Below are 26,604 nucleotides of genomic sequence, written 5' to 3' on the forward strand. Positions count from 1 at the left end.
TTTACCCCTTTTGCACTCACAATGTGGCCCAGGAAGCGAACTTCCGTCTGAAGGAGGTTGCACTTTTCGGGTTTTAACTTTAGGCCGGCCTCCCTGATACGAGAGAGAACCTCTTCTAACCTGCCTAAATGTTGTTCGAGATCACTCCCAAACACGACAATATCGTCAATATAGACGAGACACGTTTCCCATTGGAGCCCCTGGAGGACAAGTTCGATAGTTCTCTGAAACGTACTAGCTGCGTTGTTTAGTCCGAATGGCATTCGGACCATCTCATACTGTCCGAATTTACAGGCGAAGGCGCTCTTTGGGACATCTTCCTTCTTTAGCGGTATCTGAAAATAACCCGAAGTGAGGTCAAGACTACTGAAATACTGTGTGTCTGCCACCGCATCAAGGCAATCTTGTATGCGCGGCAACGGAAACCCATCTGGTTTCACCAGCGCATTAACCCGCCTATAATCCACACATGGCCTAACTGACCCATTTTTCTTGCGTACTAGAACAATTGGACTGGCCCAAGGGGAGGTGCTTTTCTTAATAACCCCCTTCTTAAGAAGGTCTTCAATCGCTTGCTTTTCTTCCTCTGCGTAGGCGAGGGGCACCCGTCTGGGTCGCTGCTTTATGGGCACCGCGTCTCCTGTATTAATAGAGTGCTCTGCTAAATGGGTTAGGCCAATGTCCCAATCATCTTTAGAAAATGTATCACCAAATTTGGCCAAAATACTAGCAACAGCCTCCGTTTCTGCAATGCTTTTGCCCTCTGTTGATCTGTTTAGCAGCGAAATTAAGTGGGAGGGGACCTGATTAGATGCTTTAGTGCTATAAGCCCGTGCCTTGGTTTCTTCAACAGTTGAAGCAGTGTTCACTCGGCGTGCAGCAACATAATTTTCAATCTCTTGTTGATGTTCCACCTGAGAAAGTACTGTAACTATTCTCTCAATTTTTTCTGCCACGCCTATCTCAGCATCCTGTTTTAATGTCACTTCCGCCGGAAATGGATTAAGGATGCGGATCTTACATGTAGGAGCATGGTTAAGGTTAACCAACGTTGATGCCATTTGCAGAGGATACCTTTCTTTAAATGCCTCTGTAGGCTCAACTACGTAATCGGCCGCCACGTCTCTATCGTCAGCTTCGTACCTCTCGATATAAACATTGACCACCGCCTCTGCTTGGCCAGGTAAAGTCATATCTTCTGCTACCACAACCCGCCTTGTTTTGTCCTCCTTTCCAATCTGAAACACAGGAATGCTTACACCGTCTAGTACTATCTTGTTACAACTTAATAAGATATCTGCAGGCTGACCGTTACGTCCCTTAAGGATGTCATACCCCAGCAGCGCATCGTCCTCGATGTCTGCAACCATAACGTCCTCCACCAGCTGCATAGGACCTAAACAAAGATTAAGCTTTGCCTGTCCAGCCTCTCTAATTGGCGCTCCTCCAGCACCAACCAGCCTGGCCGTCTTGTCCAGCAATGGGCGGGTCTCCACCGCCAACTGCTCGAACACCCTGGTGGACACTATTGTCCGTGACGCCCCAGTATCTGCCGTAAATGTAACAGAATGTCCATTTACAGAGCCCTTCACATACACTCCCTCCGCAAGGGCTTTGGAACTCTGTCTGCGCACCCACCCATTACTGATACAGGGCTTCCCCTCTGCACTACAAAACACTGGTGTATGGCCGGCAAAACTACTTATTGGGACCTCCCTTTGGCCGCAAGGGCTGGTCCCTGCCCGTTTAAAGGGACATCGCCATCTGCGCTTGATTCCTTCCGTTGACCGTTTAAATGGCTTCGGTTTCGCTGGTTGATGTTATCCGGACATTCACGTGCGTAGTGGCCCTTTTGGTGACACCGGAAGCACTCCACTTCCCGTTTCCTCCCTTTGTTGTCAACAGTCGGCTTTGTCCGCTTACCTTCCAGATCATCTAAGCGTCTCAATATCTGGTTGAGAACTTCTTCACTGGCACTAACTTGCTTGTTCGGCCTTTCAACGGCAGCATCGCCCCCTTTAAAACTACTTCCGGTATGCTGCTCTCTTGCGGGTGGCCACTCATCACACGTGGGGTAGCGGTCAGTCGTACGCCGCATCGGTCGCCTTGGTCGTCGGTCATCCTGACTGCCCCTTGTTTGCAGAAAGGTGGCAACATGATAAACAGCATCATCAACAGTGGTGGGCTCCTTATGAAATTCTACCTCAAAGCGCGCATCGTCGTCTAGCAGGCCGTCAAGGAACCGGCGCACCAAATCCTCTTCCCTAGTTTTACGGTCTCGGTGGGGGTGAGCTCGGTCATAGAGCATCTTGAGGTCTGCCGCATATGCCTCGATGGTCTCACCTTGCCGTTGGTTCCTGCGTGTGAACTTCGCAGCAAACGCCTTGGTTGTCTCTACCACTCTGAACCGACTGTTTAGCTCTGCCTTCAGGTCCCGATAGTCGTGAAGCACGGCGGGCGGTAACAGAGTGAACGCAAACTGAGCGGCTTGCCCCTCTAAACGCTGCAACAGCTGGTCCAGTCGCAACTCACTCCCCCAGTTCAGTCGATCAGCTATCGTCTCGAAGCGGGTAATCCACACTCTCCACTCCTCTTTCCCGTCAAATGGCGGCACCTTCACCTGATCCCTTGGTCTGGGCCTGAAATGTTCTGAAGGAGTGTAATTAACATAATTATTTGGGTAATGCGAATGAGAGTTTTGAAGAAAGTCCCCACCATGCCGAGCATCTCGTTGCCCCTGGTTATGATCATACGAGTTCTCGTTGAGGTTTGCCCTGTTTGTTGACACATCATTGTAGCCTCTGCTCACGAAAGGGCGGCTGCTTGCTGAAAGGCGAGGGTCACTGGCTAGAGCACTCGGCGTTGTATGCAGCCCGGTCTCCTCGGTTGACTTTGGTTGGTTCAAGCGTGCCTCAATCTCGGACTGGCTGTTACGTATGTCCTTCACCTCGGCCACCAGATCTCTCAATGCTCCCTGTAAACCATCAAGAGCAGACCTTGTTTCCCCCCTTCGTTTGCTACGCCCCACCCGAGAACGTCGCCCCACATACCTGTAATCTGTGTCAGACTGTGATTCATGTTCAGTGTCTTGGTCAGATGAAACTAGTTGTTCGCTGTCTTCACCTGCCGTCATTACATCTTTTCCGTCCGCGTGGTTGCTGCTGGCTCTCAAGTTAATTTGCACCTCGGGGTCACTAGAAGCATTTTCGCATTCAATTGTTGCCATTCTGTTTAACCTGGTCTATAAAAATCAGTAGCGTAAAAATAACCTGAGTTCGTATCACAGGATTCTTAAATAAATAAAGAATCCCACCGCTGCCACCATAAAATGTTGCGTGCCCGATCGACAGTGTTCTTGTTAGTCGCTTTCTAAATGTAGGACCGTTTGCTCTGTGCCGTTTTAACTGGTTTTAAAAGAAAACCCGAAACCAAAAACACTTTACTGTTTATTGCTGCAATCGGTTAAATATAATACCAGTTGAAAGTGTTAAACAACTACAAATCAAACGACACCCAGAAGCTTAGCAGTTCCAAAAGAAATCGTACTTATTTCGCTTGTCTTCCACAAAAATGAAGCACAATGGTTAGAGATTAACCGAATGATGAGTCACCACCGACATGTACTGTGTTTTCAACGAAGATGAAAGTTTAAGTTTCTTTTCTAATAAAACTACAAAAATCAGTGCTGTATAAGGCAAAAAAAACTGGAAATGATTCTTAGCATTACAGTGTTTAGTAAACCATATATAAAAGTTTGTATTAAACTGTTTAAGTGAAAATTTAGATGTTTTTCACTAGAAAAATGTCCGAAAATTTACCATGGACTTTACTGTCAGGAAGATGGAGCTGGAATGAATCTAAAAAGAATCTTCGACCCTCCAACGGACGCTCAGGTCGATCAAACCCAGTTCGGTCTACCAAAGGTCGACCAAAATTCTTAACAAATGATCTTGGAACTCTGTGACCTCGGTCGACCCAAATGACCTTTCTAAGAAAACCAAGATGGCGGCTAGAGTAAATGTAAACAATAAAATAGTTGGAATTTAGCCTAAAGGTTTACTGGTATAAAACAATTAAATGTACCAACTTACATTAAATGTTAATGTTAATATGAAAATGGTGGTGATCATTTGACAATAATCAATAATTTATAGATGAACTATGACTGAACTCAGAACAGGAGTTCAGGTAAAATAACAACTGCTATGTTTCTTCACAGAATTCTAGCATGCATATAAGTAACAATTAAAAGGAATGGTTAAATGAATACCGGAATGTCCAGCAAATGAATTTTGCGGCTACAAGACTAGGAAAATGGTGAGGGTTATAAGTTAAATTTTACAGTCTGCTTGTCATTAATAAACCAGATTTGTATCAATTGCTAAATTGCCCTCACCAGTTAAAAACAAGTTAACGAAAAAATCACAACGGATATGGTAAGTACCTATTTTGATGGTTAAAAGTCACAATAATACACTAGAAAAGCTGGGGCGCATCAATATAGTATGTATGCACTGTGCTGCTTGTGGAGTTTTGTGCTGTTCTTCCATGTTTCTTGTTTTTGATTTTTTTTGTTTTTGACTTTAGCGTTTAACCAGTGCAATAAAACCGGGTTTTTGTTTAATTTTTTTGCTACTGGGCTTGTTTCTGTAGTTTTTCACAAAAGTATTGGTAAAACATTTACAGCTGAAATGTCCACAAAATGCAAAAAATGTGTCGGTACGCTTCTTCATTTACAAATACGTTTTAAATGACACACAAATCATTTATACAGACATGTATGTAAAATTTTATCAGGATAATAGCAGCTAATTTGATCCTTAGTGCTTGTCAGTTGACCAACAAGTTATTCTAAAATGACTGAAGCTACTGTAACGTTTCCCTTTCAACTTTTTTATTGAAGCCTTATTCAGACACCTCAATTAACAATTAGATTATTCAGTATCATGAACTAACGTGCGATTGAGTCTTTATATCTCTATATATCAAATCAGACAAAAATGGTAGTTTTCATGAACAGATCCGAGTTGCTCCTTGAAAACAGTTTCCCCAAAATGGCAATATTTAAGTCCGATCCGTGTTTTTTCTCTTATATAAACAGAACCAGGTAATATGTCTTGGTGAGGTGGTTTATTCGTTTAAATGGGAGACAAATTATCTGTTTGCTTACAATCTGTGAAAGTTATCTAAATGAATGGCAAAGCCATCGCCGTAGAAAAATATATATCATAAGCATTTGGGATTTCTTATAAACTTGAGCTTAATATAACATGTCATTCTATTAATCTATAAAATGTTTGTTTTTCCCGTTGGTTCTTCATTTGTTCTTTATATATCTATTTGTTTGCGAATTAAACAAGAACCTATCACTTTAAAGTTTTGCAGGTTTGGTATCTAGTTTCTGTCATCACCATCTTGATTTTTGGGGACTAAAAACGGGAATCAATCTTTTTACATTTCCGGAATCAATTTAGCTGATTTAAAGGGTGGCATTTTAAAAATAATTTGTCATTTACTAAATATTGTTGATTGGTTAGCTAATGAATATGATCTGATATTCATATTTTGCACTTCGGTCAATATGACTTTCCGCAAGTGAATATCAAATGATATGCAATCGCTTAATTGTCAGTACTTGTTTATAATTCTTTTTATGCCAGGTTAGAGCTTTTTCAAGAGTCAGAATAACTTGAAATGTAACTATACTTTTTACGGTAATGTTAATGCGTTTATAACTACGCATACCGCTTCAAAAGAGCTCCAGTAAGAACCTGTTGTTTTGCTTTACTTCTCTGGAACCGGGGTGGGAGATTTATCAGTGAAATACAAATTATATTTATTTGTTATAAACAGTGAAATAACATTTTGATAGTTTTCACTGTTTTGAAATTTTAGCCCGCTCCACGCTACCGAATCAAATGTCTGAACGCACAGGGCTGCGTCACAAATTTAAGTTCGCTTACCATTTTTCTGAAAAACTACAATAAACTCTATAACAATAATATCAATTTACAGTGTGTGTTTACCACGTGATAAATTACGTCATATATGCTACGTCGGAAGGCAATATTTTGATTAAAATAAAGACTTATATCAATGATAACTTTTCGCTTACAACACCATTTTAAATGAAACAAAGGCCAGTCTATGCCGCTTAAACAGCCCCACCTTTGTTTTATAACCGGAGTTTGATAAGGTGATTAGTTTCATCAAACACTTCGACAAACCTGTTTCCAAAACAATGTTATGACAGTGCTCCGTCAGACGGCCGTATCGTGAAAAGGTTTGTTATAAGAAACTAAACTCTCAATCAAAATTTGGTAAAAGAACGAATGCGGGGCTCCATAAGCGGCATAGACTGCGCTATGTTTCATGCAAAATTGTAAAGAAAATGAAAAGTAATCATTGTTTTAAGTCTTCAATCGAAGCAAAATATTGCCTTCCGACGTAGCATTTATGATGCAATTTATTACGTGGTATACACACACTGACTTAAAATCATATTTAAGCATATAATGAAAATAAAAATTGTTTGTTTCATTGTAAGATGCAATATTGAACACTCAAAGTAAATATGCCATATTTGTCCCATCAGCAGACCCCTATCACCTATAGCTTATTTGTTTGACATGATTTAATAAACAACTTACACATTTTTTCTTTTTTTCGCTTTCTCTCAGCTTTAAAAAATCTGCAATTACAAAATATAGCGAACTGTCCATTAAACTATTCTGAAAAACATATGCATGTATCAATAAGGAGTCGAAACCATTTATTTTCAGTAGTTTGTCATGATAGGAACGTTTAAGAATTTAAATGGATGAAGATAGTTTTCCACTTATAAAATATCTGGAGGCTCAAATGATTGAAATGCCTGGTTTTACAATATTAAATGATTACATTATCAAGAGACTTGAATAACCGAATGGTTCAATTGCTTCCATTTTTCTCCCAAAAATGGAACATTTCTTGTCATGTGATTGTCGCCAACGCGTAAGAAAAGTCAGAGTTGTTAAGGTAGATCCCATTTGCTAGTCAAGGATCACTGGTTTCTTCAAAATTAAGTATTTGGTGACAAAGTCACCTTTGACACCAGGGTCATAACTTGAACAAGTTTGTTGGAGTGCCATTATTTCATGCTATATATCAATTATCAATTCTCTAGGTTTTTTACAATGATGCATTTAAAGCTTTTCCCTATCGTTGTAATGGCAAAGACATTCTTTGTATTCCTTTGAATTGTGCAGTCTTTGTGGAGTGTGGTTAAAAGTTGCCAAGAGGCTAAGAAAAAGATGTCGTTTAAAGAAAAGTTGACGGCGGACGATGCACTACAGGCGACGGGCATTGTCAACACATATCACAGTAACATTGATAAGAGACCAATTAACATTGCTAAATGTATAAATTATTTCAGTTCTAGTCATTACGGTTGATGAGAGGAATATTATTAAAGTTGTTCTTGCATCAGTCTACAAATTTAAACAGGTTGCCTCTTTGGGGACGGGTCTTGATCTCAGGGTCACAATTTAATCAAATTTGGTCAAGGACCACTCAACACTGATTCAAACCGGTTAAGCCCCAGTCGTTGCGATTCAAGAGAGGACAATTTTCAAAGTTGTTCTTGCATAAGTCTAAAAATGCATATTAAACAGGTGACCTCTCTACGGCCGGGGTCAAAGTTTGAGTCATAATTTGAGCAAACTCGGTTAAGGAGAACAAGAAAATGTTATATAAAACATCTTTTAACTCTAACCATAGTGGTTTATAAGGTGATATGCTGTTCCGTTATTAGCTCTGTAACTTTAAGCAATAAACCAAACAATTTTAAACCAAAAAGGACAAGCGCAATGATGTTTATAAGAATCAATCAAGTGGTTAATAATGAAAATAGTGTAGACGACGAATAATGAGTTTGAAATGTTTCATCGTACAGGTTGAAAGTAGTATGGTGAATGTACACACGTTGAATAAGCGTTAATGTGGAAAATATGAGGCTTGAATTGGCTTGAATTGGCTCTACATTTCTTACCTTAGTAAACGTAATTCACAATTTATTGGAGCAAAAACAACACAATTCTGCTATGAATGTTTTATTATCTTACACGATATTTTTTTGCAGTTTACAACCCCTTGATATCACATTATTAACGATCGATGTAGCTTTACACCAGAAATTGAGTTGAACAGCCTAGGTATCATAGCAATTTTAATAAAACGTTACATAATGACCATTTCTGTCAAAAGACGCAGTGAATATATAAACTGTGGATATATTCTGAATGAAAATGCCTTAAGTTAAACTGGCAATTCCGATAATGCGCGCTTGCCAGATTGGCCAAGGGCATTTCAAATCGTGTAAATGCCCCAGAAATGCACGTTGGTCCTTATATTTACGTTATTTCTTTAATTGAAATAATTTAATTTAAACTTAGAAATATCCGCTTTCATTTAGATAACCGTCCGTAAAAGGAATCACTAAGCGGTAAGGCCTAAATTAGGCATAATATGTGTACTACACACATTTTTTTCAATGTATTAATTATATTGGAAATAAATATATATATAAAAAAAATGTGTCATGTGTCGACTGAAAATTTCAATCGCCCGTAAAATGAGTAAAGAAAAAATATTTGTTTCAACTCTAAGGGGATTTAATTTCTAGTATTTTAACTGAATACACCGTATGTTTCACACAATAGGTTTGCATATAAATTTAAGTTTCCATCGTTTATATATTTTGTGCAAAAAGAAAGTTTGTATGACGAAAAGTCTTGTTTTCATATTTATCAAAATGTACTTCTTACTGATAGTTGTCCGAAGGGCTGAAGGCGAAAAAGTATTGGCTTCTTGCTTTTAAACACCAACCTTAGATAAGTTTTCAATAAACAAAACAATCAAAAAACATTTTGGCTAACTTTGACCAAACCAAAGATTTAAGCAGATGATGCGAAATTCTGCATGTAATAACGTTGTATTAGCAATTTCGATAGAAATGATGACTTATTCATACGAAGTTTTATCGAAATTGGTCACATGTCGTTTAAAGCAAGCGTTAACAGACTTGCGACGGACGAAGATTAATCACAGTTGTTCACTTCAAGGCCTAGTTTATTCCTTCTATAAGTGACCTCCCCCAAAAAAACCTGTATTGTACACAACTTATGTGTATTGATCTTAATCTAATTGCCTTATTGTCTTATCAGATCTCTGATCTGAATATCCTGCTGTGCAGTTTTGGAGATTTTATTATAGAAATGGACTCTAAATGGCCCTGAGCCAATAAAAAATAAAGAAGAAATTGGCCACTAATGGGAAATCAGTGCAATTAGCAGGAGATGCACAGCAGGGGGTTGTCATGCCAAACATTCCTTAAACTAGGCCTTTAAGTTACAAAATACTACAGGTACCTGATTGATTCAAAGCAGCAAACACATCCGGTAAGACAACTGTAATTTCCAAGTTTTCAAAATCTTTTTTGGTCCTTAAAAGTGTTTGGACTGGTTCAAATAAAGAGTCAAGAGTCCCTGATATGTAGTATTTGATGAACTTCCACATCCAAACGGCATTTTCAAAGTGGAGCTGTATCTTCAGACATTCTTGTTTGGCTCCTACAAGTTTGAGTTATGGCCCTCGAAATTGCAAAACATGTGCATAGTTCTTTTATAATATCATTTCCGCCGTTCACTTTCTCTTGCATTTTGCCTCCAATTTGTGCTAAACATGATTACAAAGTTTATTGATTTAATATCTTGATAAAGTTCGATTACCCAGACCACACTGTTTTGCCATTGAATTTTAAAATATGCCCAAATTCATCATACTTCTTACTGACTTAGTGACTTAAAAATGTCTGACCTACGTTTTACCAACTTTGCTGACAATGACTATGGGCCGATAAGGTTTACCCTGAACGATTTGACAATGTCTGGGCAGAAACAAACTTCACTAAGCCGAAAGCAGTTCTATTCCAATATTTAAAAAACATTTTTCATAGCATAAACATCCTGACCAAGCCAGATTGCTGTTTTCACTTTGGAGTTATTGGCTTTGAAATGGCAAAAAGTTTCAAAAGTTATTTGCTCTTTAAGCATTTTGCATGCAATCTTAGCCAACGTTTAACACTCTTGTTTCAGTCATGCCATCCGGTTCAAGTTTGACAAGACAGCCAGGTTGCATTTTTCATTTCGAAATTATTGCCCATCAATCGAAAACTCTTATTATTATATTAACTCTTTCACTAACCTATTCAGCAGGCATAATAGTATGAATCCACTGGACATGTTTTAATTCAAGGGAACAAACATCATTTGCAAAACCAAATAACTAGCCACTTCTTAGTTTAGTTTAAATTAATCGCGACCACCTTTACTTGGAAGTAAAACACTTGACCGTAACGGTAGCGTAAATAATTGAAATCTAATTAAGCCGCATTCAAATACTGGTGTCTCCCCATGGTTAAGATGTTACGTATATGGAAAAAGTTTAAGGCTAAAGACGACATTTCAAGCAAAAAGAGACTCGGACAAAATGTGTCAATTTTTCAAAAAAAGGAAGATAAGTTTGCAACAACGGTTCAAAGAGGAAAAAATTCCTGTGCTGTTCACAATATGAAAATGCAATGTATTAATGCTTCAAGTTACTTTGAATTTGTACAAGAAGCTTTTAAGTAAGCCACGAGTTGTAATTCGTGCTCAGTGCGCTATACTGTACGATTTAAAATTGCCCATTCGAAAAAATATTCTTACCGAATTTGTCTAGAAAGGACTCAAATATTTTATTCCTTGATAATACGAAGGGCCGTAAGTTCAGCATGACTGATGTTAGAGTAATGAAACTTCAATGTGAGGCTTTTTTATGTTTATGTCTGACTAACAATAATGAGAATTTATTACTTCTTTTTGATATGTCGTATTAAGAAATATTGAAATTTATCGGTATAACATTTTACTGGGATGACTTGAAACATTTATTCCTCCTGCTAAGATCACAGTATTTGATAAGCCCAGCAAGTCAACTCAAACAGGCAGTATAATTAAAATAGCCAGAGCTGTACCACCTTTACATAATTAAATGGACATCTGATTAATAAATAGTTACAACACACTGTTTTCGTTCTAAAGAACACCACAATTTAATCGTTATTGTTGACGACGTCAGTTCACTGAATACCTACATTTTGACCAAATACCAATGTTGTCCAACAAACTTGTCTCATTACTTTTCATAAATAAATAAAAATAGATGTTGATATTTCATTTAACAGCGCTTTTTTAAACCAAAATTATAAAAAGTGATTATGTCATTAGCAAAACATGAGTAATATTTTAAAAAAGCATATATACCATAAGGATTGTCAAAAATCCTCCAGGTCTCACAGATGGTATGGATAAGAAGAGCTTTCATGTCCGGATGTATTTCTCCAACAATTTCAGGTGCATTTTTTTCTACAAGCTGCGTAAAAACGTCCGCAAAAGATGAATAGAGGAGATGTCTTTGGTCATCTTTTAGTTTTGCGAAAAACATCGAAAGCGTCTTATCGCCTAAATGAATGAATTAATTATCAATATTGACGGAAAGCAGTATATTTCATCCCCAACCCAATGTACCCATTTTTTACTTTTCACGTTTATATTCATGTTAAGCAAATTAATCTCAAAATATGGTATTGAAAGTATTTCATAAAGTACGTTATATCAAGTAATATATAAAGTTTGCTTTTATATATCAGTAAACTGTGTACCTTGATCGTTCTGTAACTGATATGTGAGCTGTTGCACAGCTGAAAATGAAAGGGATAAAAAAATTATGCAAATGCAGATTGTTATATTTCGATCTTTAAATATATATTAATTAAATAATTAAAATGTGGACAACAATTTCATAACATTTAAATCTAGGGCCCAACGTGACATTAAATAAAGAAGAATACAAAACCTATTTGCGTTCACCAATTGCCAAAAAAATTTGAATATTTGTCAGACATTAATTGGAAGCAGGTAGTGATCAAGGACTTGAAGTTGGAGTGGCGCACGTAGAACTTATAACCGTACACCTCCTCCCACCGGAGCTGAAATAATATGCTCTTAATGTGATGTGTGAGCTTGGACGACCTCCCCCAGAAAAGATCTGGCTAAATTTAGTCTGAACTGTTGCATTTTGAACAATTTAAGCGAGTGCACTCCCTCCTAGATTCAAAAGTTAAAAGTAATTTATTGATATTTTACATTTCTTGTATTCTTACTGCAAACAGTTGGTTACCTTTTTCTAAGCCGTCCAACCTTTGACTAGTTTCTCTGTCACTATCATAAGACTCTTGAAGATGCTTATGATCAATCGCGACATAACTTCTCATTTTGCCATGTTCAATGTCATCCATGTCCTCCTTGATTTCAGTTTCAAAAGCAACATCCCCAATATATGTCAGCCCCGAGGAAATGAACTCTTTTAAAACAGGCATGTGTTCTTCGTAAACTAAATGTTCCATCTCTAACCTTTCTGAATGACAAAGATTGTTCCTCATCTCTCTCAAACTATTCAAGGACTCTGCTAATCTAACATATAATGTTTGTGGTTTGGGACACAACACCGAGAAAAGACAAGAGCATAAAGACATATTCCATGTGTTCAGCTCTGTTGGCTTTCCGGACCTAGGGTAAAGTTTGTCTTCGTATTGTTGACCCACTGTTGTTGCAAGCACTTCGAGTTTGTAGTGTATAAGAACTGGATCAATTGGATCTGCGATTTCATAGCACAAGAGCTTCCTTTGAACGTGAGTAAAAACACAACTTAGTAAGGACATGTCCCATTTCTCGATATGCGTTTGTGTCCCAGATGGCGGATATAATATGTCTTGGTTTTTTTGCAAAGAAGCAGATGGCATCTTTAATACATGAGCTTTTTCTCTCGAAAGGAACTGATCCACACACGTGTAGCCAAGTAAAGACACAAACATTGACAGAAGCCTTTTCGTGACCTTAACACAACATCGTATCAGCATTTGTAATACATTGTTGTAACGGTCGGCATCGCTTAAAGTTAACATGTCCGACATCGCGAAATATGCAACTGGAAGAAACAGATGTTAGTTGTAAACATAAACATTCAATACATAACACTTACATGTAATCATGAAAAAACCCGCAAAAAAACAAGTTATAGATTATACATTATTACCAATGTTTGGATATGTACTGCTACCTTCTACTGTAAATTGTTTCCAATATTTTTTTATGAATTACATGTTGAATATGTGATAAAAACTGATGTACTTCACACAATACTTAAACAAGTTTAAACCACTAGATGTTTAATTTCAACCAATTGTGTTGTGCATATGGAATTTTTTGGTGTAACTTGTAACATAATACCTGATAGAAGTTGATAATACACACTATTTTACTTCACACATATTTACGGTCAATGTCACTTGAGCATAATGTTAGCCAGAACTGATAACGGACCATGCAAAGCCTTTCTAGCTGTCATCATAAGGTTGTATTCAACATGCTCTATGGTCGTTTACTCTAATGATTCGTGACCGTTTATATAGTCATTTACTAAGACTAATGTTGGAAAAATAAATAAGAATAAGAACGTACAAACACTGTCAAATATTAATAAAATATCTAAATTACATCTTGAAAGCAAAACGTGTCTGTAAAACAGGGTACGTGTTATGGCAGTAATTATTCAAATCGATGTAAGTTAGCATAGACTAGGTTGACCTGAATTTGTGATATAGTTTTCTCTTTTACCTATGATGCGAGTATTTATTTAAGTAAAAGGTCATCAGCCAATAATACAAATAACAATATAAATAAGATACAAAACATATGCATGTTTTGTTAGCATCGTCTCCAGAGCTACAAATTAACTATTATTAATGAAGAAAATAATTTTATGAACATATATGAGCGGTTGATTAATTTGAGTTTCATTTCGGGCTGACATTATTTGCCATAAATGTATTACCAGTTAACTCTCCTTGATTAAGGAAAATAAATTGACCTTGGACATTTCAAAAAGACATGGTACACATCTTCAGTAACTGATATATCATTGTTAAAAAGGACAGAAAATGCAAAAAACAATATTTTTGTCTATCAATTCTTAAATATCTACCTATTTTTACATGCAACCTATGACTAAAAGTTCCAAATCTAGAAAATGATTTGCGTACCTAAAAAGTATTACTTGAATTGAAGTTGTACATGTACGCCTATCTAAATCATCGAGGTTTTAAATCATAATATCTGTATTTCTTTAAAGTTTGTGTTATGTAAAATTACACCAATATGCTAATTTGCAGACCAATATAAAGTTTGAGGTTAACAATAAACCCATATATCTATGCATCTAGGTAATTTTAACATTGTAACCATTAACTGTCAATTTTTCATATCATTGGGGCGGTCCTCGATTTGTAAGAACCATGATTTCAGACATTTTCATAATATTATTTGCATACCATAGTCTTTAAAAAATACTGAACTGACATTTTAATGTCTGTCAAGACTTTTAGCAGTATCTGCACAACTCCCAACACCGTCTCCGTATGATAAACAAATGACATCAGTAATATTTTCTGAAATGAAATCGTCCTGGTTACAATTGTCTTGAAGGTTTTGACATAGGTTATCAATAAAAGGATTATATAATATGGGCGAGTACTGATCTCATTGACTTGTCCCCATATTGCAATTGAACGCGTTCGTTCGTATTGAAGACAAGATTTCTAATAACGTCACCAGTCGCATACCTAATTAATTAAATGATCTAATTTTGCATTAAAGTTTAGAGTACAAATATTTTAAAATGCCTTGTGAAAATCAACGTAAACCCGTAGAATATACCACCAAACTTAGACAAATGATTTTGTTTCTGGCAGAGTACAGTAAACACATTATAAACTACAGAATAACCTGTCCTGAAGCTGGTTTGAAACCAATATATAGTATTGCAGGCCATAAAATAGGTATCTCTGTAATAATATTGAAATTGTTTTATTTATTATATCCATTCAAGATATACCGCGGTCGTTCTCGCTAGACTAATCAATGGGTGTTATTATACTTCTTCACCAATTGTCTCGGAAATCACCAGATGAACACATTTTATTAAAATGATATTTAATACCTGGGGTATTAACGTACTTGTGTTTTTTTTAATATATGCGACTATGTCTCCATCAAATAGCTTGAACACGAGATCACTTGAACCCGAGGTCACTGGAACCTAAGTCTCCTAGTTTTCATGGCCTACCTCAAATTTTAAATAACATTTATCAATGATTAAAAATTAAAAAAAAAATAAGCCGCATTAGAGCACGCATCAATTTGAAGCAATACAGATGAAAGTAAAAATCAACATGAACTAATAAATTAGTTTCGAGCACTCAATGACCGGATACAAACATCACTTGTAACCAAATTAAACAAGGTGTAGCATCAGGTGCTTGCTCTTAAGAGCCATGTGCATTTCCAGATTTAAATTTTCGTATTGCAAAGTTTTTGCCTGTGGAAACGTGGTGTAATATGGGAGCCAAGATGACTTTCAGTGATGGCAATTATATCATCTTGGCCAAGGTCTATGGTGGGACTAAATTCAGCAAGCTAAAGGTGTTTGCTCTCTGCCACCTAGAGACATTATTCGGATGACTTTTTGGTGTGTCTAAACAGCACATGCACCTTAGACAGGCCATTGTTCACCCTCTGAAGCTGCCCCTGCCCCCTCAAGGTGGCTCTTCAATCACAACAGAAAACAATGGTGTCAGTTGCTGGATAAAAATCATCCAGATATGGATTTCTCCATATATCCAATACAATATTGTATCTGCTATATGTCATAATATTAACAACAAGCATCATTGATGTTTCAAAACCTATTTAATTATTTCCATTTAACTAAAAATTCATTAATATGGTCTAGATGATAATTCATTAACATGTGAACAAATCAAAATACATTTTAACTAAAAATTTCCAGATAAATTCAATAATTTTTATAACACAAAAATGTATTTCTATTTCATTGTTAACACTCATTACTGAATATGCCTTTTGAAGTATTTCAAGGTTAAAATTTATTTATAGTGTGTTTGAACCTTTTCAAAAAGTATAAGCTCTCCTTGCAAAAGAGACCAAGAGAGCATTGAGGATTCTGACGTCGGCTAGAAGGATGGTATGGTGGAGTTTCTGTAGGCTGATGACACAATGCTGACGATCTACATAGAACGATTGACAAATGTTGATGAACTGACAGCAGAAGGAAGTGTTCACTTTCATAATAAACGAAACAGTTCTGAGGTCACAAATTTTGTCAAAATATAACTGAACAGCTTGGCATGAGACCAACTTTGTTCATTTACACATTTTATGTGCTTTGATATTAGGTTCTGAACAGTTTAATTCTTGTTTGAACCATTTCCTCATTTCTCAAACATTACTAGATAGGTCTGAAACTTCAAAGACAAGCATGTTATTTACTGTGAAATTTTAAAAAATCATTAACACCTGAGTAGTTATTTATTCTACTGTATCGTAATATTGTACTCTACACCTACAACGATATTTATTTGCGATATTTTTACTCAGTATTGATGCTCGCATACTTTGTTCACATAAATTCATTTGTGTTACCATGCTAGTGTCCAATAAGAAACAGATAATCAGGTTGCCATTGTTTTATATAAATCTATCACTATGTCGTTTATCAATATAAATAACAGATTGTGAACTTATTCCCGAGATTCTTCAACAGTTATGAACGTGCTTTCAGGCAAACATTTTGGTAGTTTACAGCACAAGACTAGATAAAATAAAAGGATTTTTCAAAATCATCTGCACTTCTATACGTAAATATTTACATTAACACTTCATGCCTTAACGATGGTTGTTGTTTATCAGTTTCACAGTATTTCTGTATTAAGTGCAAAGGCATTTCCCATCGAAATCGCGTGCATTTGTTCCATACTTCTGTCCTGTTATTGGGCGCAATAATACTAATTGGCAGGGCATGTTTACTACGGAACTATTTTTTTCAATGAAATCGTAGTAAAACTATTGGCAACCTGCAAAACTGAAATCTGCAGTAAAGCAGTTAATACAAAATGATCAACGATAATTTGATTGATTTTAATGTAGACTTTGATTTCATGATGGATGGAACAGTTGAAGAAATATTAAATGACAATGATGACGAATTATTTTGGAATTTGGAATTGGCACTTGGTAAAAATAAAGCATCTGACAAAACATGAAACAATAACATATTGTAGTGCACCAAGCAACGTCCAGAAGAAAGAGCCCAGTTCAACGCTAAGTCTTCTGGCTTTCCTTCGTCGAAAGTTACCATTGCATAGACACGTTACTCCACCCACCACCACTGTCGATTCATCCGATGTTAACTTCCAAATAATGACGATGCACTTGCTGATTTGTCCAACACGGTATTCCAACATGGTTCATACACCAACTGATCCTTCAACATGACGCTCAACAAGTAAAGTGAGTGGCATAACTCTCAAATTTGAAAACTCGTGACTAGCAAACGCTAGTGTCGCGTATTATCGCGAGATATAATGAGAACTTTGTAGGTGGCGATAGTTTTATTGTTTTCTTGCTATTGTTAATTTTTCATGTTGTATTTTTCTAGCTGTAATACAGTTATAATACGTTGTTAAAAATATGTTTTTCCTTAAAAATATAAAAATTAAACCCATGAATAAGGAACTATTTTTTCTGCGCACTAATTTATAGAATTTGGTTACCGTAGCTGTTCGAATTTCCCACCGTTGAGAATAACGAGAGAAAAGAAAAAAATGCTCTTGAATAATCTATTTATTTTAGCAGAAATGTACATTTAAATAAATGCAAATATGAGTATTAAAATTCGACTTTTTGTATTTTATTGGGTTATGGTATGCAATGGCGCAGTGCAAAATGATGATGGAGTCCTTCGGATTAATGTCCTTAATTAAATTATACTTTAAATTACTACAATAACATTATTTCTACAAACTGAAAATATTCACTAGTCAGTGTTTTATTGATTTTGTCTCTTCAAACCCATGAAATAAACTTCTTAGTTCAGCTTAAGTTTAACGATTTACCATAGATTATTGACATTTTGCAACATGTTTCACTCATTGCATGTGCTTTCTGCTTCAATATTATCATGTTTATCTTGTGTATCTCAGTATCTTAGTTACTCCACTCATGATTTAGTACTGATCTCATTTCATGTATATTTTTCTTATTCAATACGACAAATATTACTCAAAATATCGTGATGACAAGCCACTGACTGATTTTTTGCTTCATATGTAATAGTATGTACGATGGTTTTGTGTTGTTACACAGGCAGTAATATTTATTTACCAAATATCCTATAAACATGTACATTAACATTGAGTTATTAGTTTATCGTAGATAATTATTGCATTCCATTGGTTTAATAGGGTCAGGGTGTTTTAAAATTCCCGTTGTTGACCAGAATGATTTTGATTGTTTAGCATTGTGTACTAATACCCGACGCCTAACATTTTGATACTTAGTGTATACCACGTGATAAATTACGTCATATATGCTACGTCGGAAGGCAACATTTTGCTAAAAATAAAGACTTAAATCAAAGCGAACTTTTATTTTAATACACCATTTTAGATAAAACAAAGGGCAGTCCATGCCGCTTAAAGGGCCCCGCTTTCGTTTTATTACCGAAGTTTGAGACGGTCATTAGTTTCATCAAACACGTCGACAAACCTGTTTCCAAAATAATGTTTTGACAGTGCTCCGTCAGACGGCCGTGTTGTGAAAAGTTTTTTCGAAGTGTTTTAAGAAACTAAACTCTCAATCAAACTCTGGTAAAAGACTGAATGCGGAGTTCCGTAAGTGGCGTAGACTGCGCTATGTTTCATTTAAAATGGCGAAGAAATTGTGAAGTAACCTTTGTTTAAAGGTTTCATTCAAAATATTGCCTTCCGACGTAGCATTTATGACGCAATTTATAACGTGGTATACACACACTGACTGCGCTTGTTTGTGCATATTTAAATCATACTCGTCATTTGTATGCGTATTGTAGCGCAGTAACACCATGTTATTATGTTTCAACTTCAAAAGTTTCGGTCCTACCGTTTGGGTGATTCGTTTTATAAAATGGTATCATATTATAACGTTGCATGACGCATGCCGCTCGCTTATATGATTCAGCTAAGAAATTGCTCTATTAATATCGATTTCGATCAAATCCAAAATGAACGCTGATACAAATCGGATCATATTTGATCATTGCAGCTTTGTTATGGTTTGGTAAATTGTTTTATCGTCGCTTTTGCTCTTCAGTTGACGTTAGTCATTTTATTCATATGAAGTAAACCCAATACTGTTTTTGTTTTGACTCTTTCCAGTGGCGTTTTTATATAAATCTTTAAAGGGCCGGTACATTATTGTACTTGCATTGTTTAGAACTGTCTGCTTGTTATAGAGATTACCGTATACTACGTTATAACTGAAGTACTGCAATACTTTACCTTACGTCATCACATTAAATTGTGAACACTTGCACGAATGAATGTCAATGCTATTTTTGTTATCATATTGCATTAGTCAGATTTATTGTATCTTTGTAAGAGAGATCTAACCTTTCCAAAATAGCCTTTCTTACCTGAAGATGGTTATTGCAAACCAAGACACATTTGATCGTATTTTGTCTATTTCAAAATGATCTGTTTTAGTGGAGTTTCAGTCAATATTTGTTATATTAAATGATAATTCGTAATTCATGTTGCTATTCGTTTTTGTAAGAGCGATAATTTCTTTTTGGCTTTTCGGTGAACTTAAAAAGATTTATCAGTAATATAAAAATGAATTTATCCTATTGCTAATAGTGAAATAATAGTTTGAAAAATTTCACGGATTTGAAATTTTAGCCCGCTCTCACTTCCAAATCGATCATAGCGCACACAGGGCGTAAATACAATTTCGACAACTTCATATAAATAATGACGCATTGTTTGCAAACAATATTGCACGTATTTTGATTTCTTTTTAAGGAATATTATAACACAGGTGTTTCACTTAAGCTCGATATATATATATTCCAATTCGTAAACACCTAAAGCTTTAATTCACTAGTGGTTACATATTCCCTTCGTAAACACCACACTTTATTTTTCACGAGTTACGTAGCCACACGTGAAATATTTACTTCTGGTTTTCACGAAGAGAACTATAAACCGATCATACACTGAAACAATTATCATGCATATGATATTGGACAAATAAGCTACACTACCATACATTTTGGGCTTGCAAAGATTATTTTAAAGCAAAATTTAATGTGTTTTTACATTAAATGTATTGTCTAAACAAAGTTAACTAAGACCTGGAAATGTGTCTATTGGTTGTATTACGAACACACAAAAAAGATATGGAATCCGATATTGAATCAGATTGACGCTCCTTATTCTACAAGTCGACAGTCTTCTTTGGTCACTAGATTGTGGCATAGCTTTTGTGTATCTAATTTGGTAATGGAATTACTTCAATTATTAAATGTTAATGATTTTATTTATATCTTAGTAGTTACATCAAGTGACAAGCAGATAGCTTGCACTACCTCAGAATGTGAAGCAGAGATCCAAATATGGTATTGAACTACCTGACGTATCATTTTTTTTATTATATAAGGTTCTTTTATGTTTAGAATTCTGCATTCTGTCTGCTTATTACTCAACATTCCGTTCATAATAACATTGATGAAAGAAGAACCTTTTTAATAAGTATATCCAACCTTAGAAACCTTATTTACCAGTACGACATGTTAACCCTGCTAGTTTTTTTATCATCATGTGTTGGGTATAGTTGTTTTCTTTACCAATATAAAAATGTTCGTGATTGTAGAGCATCTATGTGGTACACAATAATTTATAAATGCAAGATTTAATTACCCTAATAAAAGTGACTACTGCAAAATATAACGTTAACTATCCTAAACAGAACAGGTGGAACATTAAAAACTATACCCCAAATACTATGGTCCTACATTACTACAATTAGCATGTTGAACATGTAATATTTGGAAGATAACAACTATACCGCATATTCGATTATTCTGAAACCAGCAGGTTGAACATGTACTATTGGGAAGAGAACTCCTATACCCAAAACATGATGACCCTACATTTACCGGGTAAGAAATTTAAAATTAGAAAGTTTACGAGTGTTCCCCAAACACATTTATTCTACAACGAGCAGGTAGAAGCTATAATATTGGAAAGTGAACAGCTCTCCCTCAATCACGATGATCCTACAACCAGCAGGTTGAACATAGAAAATAAGGAAACATAGGCGTGTCCAACATGGACCAAGTTGATAATAATTGTTATATTTGAAGTTAACAACTTTCCCATAAACACTATTTTCTCAGAGCTAATTAACTGAAAATGTAACATTGGGAAAACAATTATACCTAAATAAAAACAATAATCCTACAATTAGCAAATAACAATACTCCGAAGACGACTGTTTATCTTTGTTGGCAGATGAATAATACTTATGACAATGGTGTTCGTCCTTTTTAATAATCGTCCAGCCTATAATTAGTTATGAGATCAATCGTGAAGATTACACATAAATACAACTTTATATTTGTAAAATAAATATGTTAGGTCGATAAAGAACAATAAATATAGCTAAAAGATGGCTATTTGCATGTTTTCATGCTATTATATATCTCTGTCGTTAGAAAATCAAAATACATTTACGTAAATATCGTAAGCAAGACCTTGCACTTTTTGTTTTTAAATAACAAGTGAACATGTTAAAATTAACATGTTAGAATATTCCAAGAATGCGGTTAATAATTCTAGCTTGGGTAATTATATTGAAGTATGTATATTCACGCACGTCATAGAAATATTGCGCGTACCTTGGTTGCTGTGCAGTCGTTATTCTTGAAATAGTTCATTTAAATTTCACATTTTGATAGGTATATGAGTCTGAAAAGAAAAGAGAAAATATCGTAAAATAAATTTAGAATTGGTTTTATTGGTATTTTAAGCAAAACAACTTTCCTTAGACAAAAACAAGTGCCATATACTATGTTCAAAGATGGCCACATATAACACAGTCTACATCACAATTATTTGCTGTAGTTACATAACAACTACTCAAGAATAATTTAGTTATAGACACAATGGATACAAATTTGTTGAGTATGTTAAAAGTGGTTCAGATCATACCCGTTTATCAGGTTAGTAAACAGAGAAAATGATTTTTCCGGGAGTTAACATGGACTTAAATGTATCAAAGTTATATTATCATAAATATATATATGTATGTATGTACAGTTGTCAATAGTGTAAGTCTTGTCATTTGACTTTATTTAGTGACCCAGCTATTTTAAACAGAACATTTTAAAAGTATAAGGGAAAGAACATGCATTTATTATATAAAAACCTATTTACCAGCCTTCAGTATCAAATAGTGCACGATCAGTGATATGTCGAAGCAATAATATTTTCCTCTTTCGTTTTGCAATACTATTCAAAATCTTTTGAAACAAGATACCGCATAAGAGTCTTGACAAAAGATTTAAATCAATATTGACTTCAATGAAGTGATCAAAAGCAAGCTACTGATTCTTCTACAGTTAATACTTTAATTCAATTTTTGAAAAAAAAACCTACAAGGAAGAAAATGCATAATAATGCGTCTAGCAGCTCAATATAAATTTCATTTTCGGTGTTAAAACGTATGGCCATACCTTAAGTATACTACCATAATTTGTAAATATTACAACTTTGTTATATCCGACACTGGTAACTTTATAAACGCAATCCGATTTTTTTTTAACTTTATCAAACAATTGAACCAAAATAATCTTGCTTTTCATAATTAATATGACAAATGCACGAGTGTAGCAACTCTTATATCTCTGGATTTAATAAACGTTTGTCTAATGACGTTAGGGCGTTTGCACTCGCGTGCGGTGATCTGACTGATTTCTTTATCATGAATTAAGGTAATCATCTGGAGTTAGCGTGAGTGAATCTGACAAAGAGTATATAAGACGAAAGCTCCTTCCACAAAAATTTCCATTGCAATTGTAATAATAACACGATACTTCGACTTAATGTTCGAGCATGTGACACAACTTCAGTAGGTTTTCGAATAAGTTACTTTAAAACATACAGACAAGATATTATTCTATATATATTGCTATGCAAATTATAGTGTTATTCGTATTCTTAATACTCTCGGTTAAACTAGTTATTAAAAAAGAATATAAGTATCTATCAAAGGTTAATTCAAACCTGCCCTAAAACTTTAACCAAAGTTCCTAAGTCAATCAGGGGCCATAACTTGTATTTAGGGTCATGTGGAGTTATGTAACCTCATTGTGAGATGTTCCTGAACAGCTGTGTGAAGTATTTAGTTAATTGAATGAAGGTCATAGAAGTTATTAATAAATAGCCCAACCTGCCCTTTAACTTAACCTAAGTTCCATAAATAATCAGGGGCCATACTTTGTACAAAGGATAATAAGGAGGTATTCTTACCTTAGTATGTGGCGGCCCTTAACAACTGTGAGAAGCATAAAGTGTATTGGATAAAGGAGAATGGCGTTATAAGTGGAAATCCCAACTGGCCCTAAAACTTGAACAGGACGCCGACGCTGACGCCGGGGCGAGCAGCATAGCCCTCCTTATTCTTCGAATAGTCGAGCTTAAAACGGCAAGTTTGAAAATCTTAAATCCGTTTTATCTATATTTGTGAGCTGCATCAGATGGATATACATATACGTATTACATTACTGTGATTTTTTATACCTTAAAAGAGTAAGCACTGTTACTCTGGTGAAGAAATAGATATGCCGGTAAAGATAACGGGCGACGAGATGTTTGAATTTAAAGATGCACTCTTAGTCTCAAAAAAGATTAACCACAAGTAATACAATTGTTTTCATATACAAAAGAGAATGAAAAGATGACGAAAAATTGGTTCTTACAAAGGATACCGAGTTTAGTTTGAACGAAAGGTGCAGAAAACACGGTATTTCTACCTTATAAGATGATAGTAGATCACAGTAAATCGTTTTACCACTCACCAATCATTTAATAGTTTTGCGTTTTCAGCTATTGAACACGGTTACAATCTTGTTAACAGTAATAAATATTTTCCATAAATGCATTTTTAATATGTTCTTAAATGGTTTATCACTCAAACGTTATGTTTGTTATACTTGTGTATGTATTGATATTGAATGAGAGTGTCACTTAAAAATATGTATTATAATTTTCAATGCCTAAGATTATTAAACTAAACTAAAACTATTATAATGTTATTACTTCTAAATATTAAAATTTGGATTGTATCCGACACAGGTAAATTTAATGCAGGTAAAACGTTCATTTATCACCTTGTGCTTTTTTACCGTAAATGTGTAAGCACAGTTACGCCGGTGTAGCAAAAGATATGCGAGTAAAGATAACATGATAAAGGTGACATGACCGGATATCCGGAGTAAACAAAATGTATGGTTTAAAAATATGTATATAAATATGCCTAAGATTAATGAACTAAACTTAAAAATATTATACTATTATAATGTTTAAATATTAAAATTTTGTTATATCCGACACAGGTAACTTAAATGCAGGTAAAACGTTAACTTATCAGCACATCAACACTCATAGTTTCTGTATATGGAACAAACGCAATACCATTTTTAAACATTATCAAACAATTGTACAATTATAAACTTGCTAATCATTTTTATAATGACAATAGCACGAGTGTAGCAAATCCTATATCTCTGAGTTTATTAAATGTTTGTCTATTGACAAAATGATCGGGCTTTCGCACTTGCCTGCGGTGTTCTTATTGCGCGGGCGCATCGGCGCATATATTGATGGTTTTTGAAGTGTCCCTGGTGCAATGGGCTTGCGCATTCGGCGTTTTAATTGTTTTGATCGCGCATGCGCCGTTTCTTACCATTCGCTCTCGGATAATTCCGAAGCAGTTCGCCATTAGACTAGTTCCTGTTCGATTTTTCAATAGAAGATAAAGATTGGTAATCGTCTAATATGTGAAGCTTTGAAAATATATGGCAAATTAAAACCAGAGATTTTTTTAAATAACTCTTTTTAAAAAAAATAACATAAATGCACGGTTGTTGAGAAAACTTCTCTTTTTTATCTAAATATTTTTACATAAAAGAACAAACCACGAATGCGCAGAATGTATCTTAAAATAATCTTAGAAAATCGGTGAACCAGTCTATTATCTGATTACCAGGTTATGACACGGGTCAGATGCAAGCGTCCAGTAGACTAGGGATATCGAGGTCAACACGCTGGCGGTTAGGGAAAGGTATTATCATTTTCTATTTTACGTAGTGAACTGAAAAACTATTGTTATTAAATATATATCATTTTAAAAACAGGTTTCGTGTCTTTCGATTTAAACAGCAGCACGTTTTTTGCGATATTTCTACTTTCATTTTGGACAACTTTTGAAGGCTTTTCCAAATTGCGTCATTAAAACCAGTGATAATAGCCGTCCAATGAAAACGCTTCTTGCATTTCAGACATAGGCGAGTGTGCGGTCAAGGTCAAAATTGCGAGAGGGTGATTCGAAGTGAAATACCGCAACAAAAAACGTTCGATTTGGACATTTACGCGTCTAACTCAATGAGTCACAATGTTAGGGATGATATTTCAAGCCCCTCTTTGTAATGCATGCGCAAAGTTTGTATATCAGTCTGTATGTAACGAGTTTTAGGTGATTTGTTCGTAGTCATTAAACTTTTGCATCGTTTTCATTATGCACCAGTTATTATTTTAGACTATAGCAACAGTCAATTGAAACGACGCCCTCCCACCGGTCCGGGGATTAGCGAGGACCCTGACCATAGGTCCAGCCAACCCCGGATAAAATCCTGTCCTGCGGGCATGAACAGATGGTTAAATCTCGCCAAATGCCCCCCCCCCCCCCTCCGCATCCCAGGGGCCCTAGGTAAGGCCCATTCCCCGCTATATTTAAAGCGAAGACATAACAATCCCATTCATCCGGCACTTCAGGGCCACCTGAAAGTTAAAAACATGGTCCATTTCCCCGGCTTTTTCCGGTATACCCCCGGACCTTGGGGGCCGTGGTTACAATTGACTGGTGCATTAGTTTAAAATAATAAACATGTTTTACGGGATTCTGTCTCAATAAAATATATATTCATATTTATCATCCTACATTCAAGTTTCTACCACAAGAGTTGTTATATATTGAACAGATAGGGCTTCATCTTCAAGATGACAAAAAACAGCACCAACAATAATGGTGCCAGGACTGAGGAGTTCCAAGAAATGAGTATTCTTCAGCCCATAAATATCAGTGCTGCCCCGCTGCCCAAAACCAGGTTTGTTCTCTTTCTTAGTTTCCTGTTAACTTTATGGATTCCGAACAATAACCAGCATTCATATTAAACATGAAATCCAAAACCTTTTGCATTTTATGTTATTATGTAACAAAACTAAAGCTAGGCAAATCTTATGCTAAGTTTTTAACTGCAACTTTAAATAGCATTGCTTTTGGTATTAACATT

At 35.5% G+C, this 26,604-nt stretch overlaps 1 protein-coding gene across 4 annotated transcripts in view; it reads right to left on the bottom strand.

Moving 5' to 3' along the window:
- LOC128238912 (uncharacterized) overlaps window positions 1–26,604 on the bottom strand; it is a 46,997-nt gene that overhangs the window by 12,733 nt on the left and 7,660 nt on the right. Inside the window, exons 2-6 of one of the 4 annotated variants that reach the window (XM_052955229.1) lie at window positions 21,931–22,000; window positions 12,259–13,065; window positions 11,741–11,779; window positions 11,343–11,540; window positions 6,651–6,691 (exon numbers count right to left, since the gene is read on the bottom strand). In XM_052955229.1, coding sequence (XP_052811189.1) covers window positions 6,651–6,691; window positions 11,343–11,540; window positions 11,741–11,779; window positions 12,259–13,051 — 1,071 coding nt within the window. In that variant the 5' untranslated portion in view covers window positions 13,052–13,065; window positions 21,931–22,000. The remainder of the gene's footprint in view (window positions 1–6,650; window positions 6,692–11,342; window positions 11,541–11,740; window positions 11,780–12,258; window positions 13,066–21,930; window positions 22,001–26,604) is intronic. The other 3 variants (XM_052955227.1, XM_052955228.1, XM_052955231.1) reach the window with 3 other exon arrangements.

This window comes from Mya arenaria, chromosome 6, assembly GCF_026914265.1.
Source record: "Mya arenaria isolate MELC-2E11 chromosome 6, ASM2691426v1".
Lineage (NCBI taxonomy): Eukaryota > Metazoa > Mollusca > Bivalvia > Myida > Myidae > Mya > Mya arenaria.